Below are 4,079 nucleotides of genomic sequence, written 5' to 3' on the forward strand. Positions count from 1 at the left end.
TGATCAAAATGCTATAGGCAATTTAAAACCTTTATGCTAATTCCATTTTTATAGACTACATTAATACTGAAACTTATTCATTCTATCATGATTCAACTCAGTCGATTTTCAGTTCTTTTTCCTCTTTCAGACTGGCTAGTCAGGTCAGGTCCGGTTTTAAAACTACTGAATCAAATGAAGGCCAAATCAATATGAAGCAGGCAAATTAAAATCTAAGAACATGGTTGAGTCCAATCATTAAAGAATTAAATCAGTGGTCAAAACTGTTGATCAGTAAACAACAATGAATGATGTGAATTGACACAACAACAATAAATTTGGGAATGGAGTTTTCCAGTCACCAAGTAGTAAGCTTTTATTCGATTCGAACAATCTTACGGTTCATACGCTGGAACCTGCAAATCTCATCAAAGAAATCATCTGCACTACTATGGTTGCTCTTCATCTGCAGGATCCTTATTGCCATCGAACTTAAACGCTTACCGTATTTCAACAGCGACTCGAGGCTGCTCATTTTCTGCTCAGCATTTAATGGTGATCTCACTGTAATCACTACCTCCTCCAAACAAGGAATCACAAAGCCTGACTCAACCTGCATAAATATGAATGCAAATTCAGGATTCAATAAGCAGCAGCAGATTGAGAAAAACATGAACTTCTGAATTATCTATTAAGTAAATTATGCGGCGCACATTTTTCAGGCTGTTCTTCTGGCAAAGAGCTGCAAACATAGCTCCATGGATTTCAAACTTCTGCAATTTGGGATGACTGTTAAAGAATTCGACAAAATCAACCTCTGGGAAAGGCAGAAGTTGATCAAAATCCCCTGTAAATTCAACTTTCATGTATAGATGCTTCACTTCACTCGCCCATTGAAGCATTTTGCTAATTGCATCCCAACACCACTGGACTCCTCTAATTGATAAAAACTCCAGAGCTGAAAGCTTTCCAAAATCCACCATGTACACCTTTCCTGCTAGCATTATACGGAAGTTTGATTCAATTAAACAAATAATTACATTGCATCGAAATTTGTCAAGTGCTATGTTTCGACGTTTCCTTTATGTTTCCGGAAATGCTATTAGAACTCCAAAACCTTATATTTACAACCTATTCCTGTATTCCATTTTCAGCATTTTTGTTTTCGTGCAATATACTTGTATGCATTTTATAGGTGACTGATGCTAAAAATTGGAAACTTACCGGCATTGTTGGAGATTGAAAGTTTTGTCAAACAGTTAGTCTCGCGAACCCTAATCCAACTACAACCTTGTACTTCAAGGCATTCCATTTTTGGGCAAGTAAGGGTAAGTGAGCTATTACCCAAGCCATAAAAGTCCAGCTTACATTGCTCCAATTGTGGCAGTTCAATTGAAATAGATCTAACACCCTCACAACCAAGCAGGAGCAAACTTTTTAAGTTAGGGCAGGCCTGCAAGGCAGCACGTAATGCATTATCTTCCAATCTAGCACCAACAACTTCAAGGGTTTGAAGCTTCGCAAAGCTATCCCATTTCGGCGAGTGTACCATTAAGACACCCCAAAGTTTCAAAGACTCCAAATTTTTAGCAGCATTGATGCAATCTAATTTCGTGCGGCTTTCAAGACAGGTTTCGTAATCAGAAAGATTGTCAATTCTAAGTTCAAGATGCCTGAGCGATAAACCTGCGAGCAATAGCCATGACGCAAGGCCTGCGCTTGAGAATGGACTATATACGACAAGCTCTTCTAGTCGGTCCATAAAAGCTATCATCTTATACACGATGCTATCGGGATGTTCCATGCCATTGTAGCTATCGAAAGCATTGCGAGGAAAGTAAAGGCTCTTGAGATAAGGCACTGAAAACTTCCATCTCTTGGAAACACATTTACAACTAGCAACATCCCTTGCATTCTTCATTTGGGACAATATGTAATGGATAATTGCATCGGGAAGAGATTCCATTCTGCCATAACCAATAGAACGAATTCAATTACTACTATCACACACGAAAGCAATTACAAAAACACATACAGAAAAGCTGAATTTATCCAATACATGATGCATCAATCATAAAGAAGATACTGTGAAGACATACATTAGTATTTCAAATCCGAAATCAATCCAACATTAGTTTAAGCTTAAATCCTAGAGCTTAATCAGCATTTCATCCAAAGTATTCAATTATTTATAGTCTAATTACTCGAAAAATCCGAGCATAAGATGCATTCTCGATATTTAGTAATGCAAAAAGAAGGAATGCTAATTTCTTCTTTCTTCTGCAGCTTGAATTAATAATAAACTCATAACAGCATTTATGAACTAAGGAAAGCAGCAAAATTTTCTACCACTTAGCACATTCAATTTCTGTTAAGCATGTTCTAAGAGATAGGAAAAAAAGAATCAGTGATCTTTTTCTGTAAATAACTGCAATACTTAAATCCTGGGTAGCACGGACACGGGGAAATGGGACTCGGACACAGCAAGTCGGTATTATGTGGACATTTCCTGTGTTTAAAATGAAGTTTCGTGTAAGTTCCGGACACATTTTCCGAACGTTTTCAAAAACGGAAAACGTCAATTGAATAAAGTGTTTGTGCTAGTAAATCCAAAGAGCAGCATATCATTTCAAGAATCAAACTTTGAACTACTTGTAAAAATAAGCTTAAATTAAATTTGCCAAATTGTCAATCCAGTTCAATTTACCAACAACAAAATCAATAGAAACTTACCCTCAAATTCTTTTTTCGAAAAGATATTTACTTTACCATAAATTTCAAGAATTTTAAAGAATCTAAAATCAATACCCAGATTGAATTCCAGAAACCCAAAACAGAATTGAATTCAAATTAAGCTTCAAATTTTTGAAACCCATAAATTAAAACTCAAACAAACAGCGACCCACTTCATAAAATTGAAAATCCTACACAAATAAGAAAGCAGAAAGCTTACAATTATCAAAGTGTTTGAATCTAGAAGAGTTGGGTGATAGAAATGAGAAGAAATTTAGATCTGAGCTCTCTGTTTTCTGGGTATTTTGAAGGGTTCATAGTATTAATATTATTTCAAAGTTTTGCCATAGATTATATGAGCGAGGGCGCTTATAAAATGGAGGGTTTTCAAAATTTGAATATCAAACGGTATGAACCACCCTCTACTCTATTTTGCTTGCAAATGCAAAATTATCCCGCTTTCTTTTCAATTTTTTTAAAATTTGTCAGTCCTTTTTTTTGAATTGTTTTTAATGTTTTTTGAAAAATTTAAAAGAGAAGATTGTCTGTATTTGATATCATGTGTATTAATTGTTGCCGCTGTGCTGTTGGTTTGATTGACGGTTGTGATCATATAGATATACAGGGACTCGGTGAATGGGTAGTTTAGGTCATGTATTGTAGTCTTCAATTGAAATTTACTACTATTTTAATTTTTCGGCAATTTTGTAATTTTTCCAGCTTTGTAAAATCGTCAATTTTATTTTATTTTTTATTTTCAACTTTGATTTTCATTTGTTCCCAACAGCATTAATTTGACATCTTTTTCACTCGAAAAAAATTCAATTAAATCTTTCATGTATAGTCTTTAATGTTATAAATATAACAAAAAAACTTTTTTTTTCCATAAAATTTAAAAAATAATATTATATTATAATAATTTTTTTAGTTAATATAAATTCATGATATTGATTTTTTATATTCACAATATTTATACGCCTCCAACCGCACTGCCGCCCTCGATCCACCGTTCATCTTCCTTAAAAGAGAAGATTCAACCATATTTTATCATGCATATCAAATGCTCGGATCAGCCCGAGTTTCTAACAAAACGCGTATAACATCTTAATAACAACATTCATAAAAAATTCTTAAAACAACAAAAAGTGTTATTTTAAAAGTACATGGACTAAAACTAATTCTATTTATTATTTCAGTCTAGAGGGAGAACTTTTGTTACTAACTCCTTTTGAAAACACGGGAATTCCGGAAAGAATTTTTGGAAGTCAACTACGCACGTAGAACATAAAACTTAAAAGGAAAAACAGGCAATCAAAACTGAGTGAGTTCATATCATTATATTAAATTATTAAAACAAAACTAAAAAA

General features: G+C 33.9%; 1 protein-coding gene across 3 annotated transcripts; it reads right to left on the reverse strand.

Moving 5' to 3' along the window:
* Positions 1 to 224: 224 nt before the first annotated feature.
* Positions 225 to 3,169, reverse strand: LOC126659703 (F-box protein At1g10780). Of its 3 annotated transcripts, none has more exons than XM_050353037.2 (4): positions 2,933 to 3,169; positions 1,204 to 1,946; positions 693 to 976; positions 225 to 592 (listed from the first exon to the last, which is right to left on the reverse strand). In XM_050353037.2, exons 2-4 carry the CDS (start codon positions 1,943 to 1,945, stop codon positions 356 to 358), a joined length of 1,263 nt encoding a protein of 420 aa, XP_050208994.1. In that variant the 5' UTR covers position 1,946; positions 2,933 to 3,169; the 3' UTR covers positions 225 to 355. The 3 variants fall into 3 exon arrangements, with proteins under 3 accessions (XP_050208994.1, XP_050208996.1, XP_050208995.1); XM_050353039.2 differs by having other exon boundaries at positions 693 to 973; positions 2,933 to 3,167; XM_050353038.2 differs by lacking the exon at positions 2,933 to 3,169 and adding an exon at positions 2,713 to 2,876.
* Between the last annotated feature and the right edge of the window lie 910 nt (positions 3,170 to 4,079).

This window comes from Mercurialis annua, linkage group LG8 (assembly GCF_937616625.2).
Source record: "Mercurialis annua linkage group LG8, ddMerAnnu1.2, whole genome shotgun sequence".
NCBI classification, from domain to species: Eukaryota; Viridiplantae; Streptophyta; class Magnoliopsida; order Malpighiales; family Euphorbiaceae; genus Mercurialis; species Mercurialis annua.

What these genes read in the sequence shown, in the direction of transcription:
- LOC126659703 (XM_050353037.2), bottom strand. Translation starts at nt 1,945, where the DNA reads ATGGAATCTCTTCCCGATGCAATTATCCATTACATATTGTCCCAAATG. An exon ending in TTCAATCTCCAACAATGCCG is followed by an intron (nt 977 to 1,203) that starts GTAAGTTTCCAA and finishes GTATAATGCTAG; the next exon opens with CAGGAAAGGTGTACATGGTG. An exon ending in AGAAGAACAGCCTGAAAAAT is followed by an intron (nt 593 to 692) that starts GTGCGCCGCATA and finishes ATATTTATGCAG; the next exon opens with GTTGAGTCAGGCTTTGTGAT.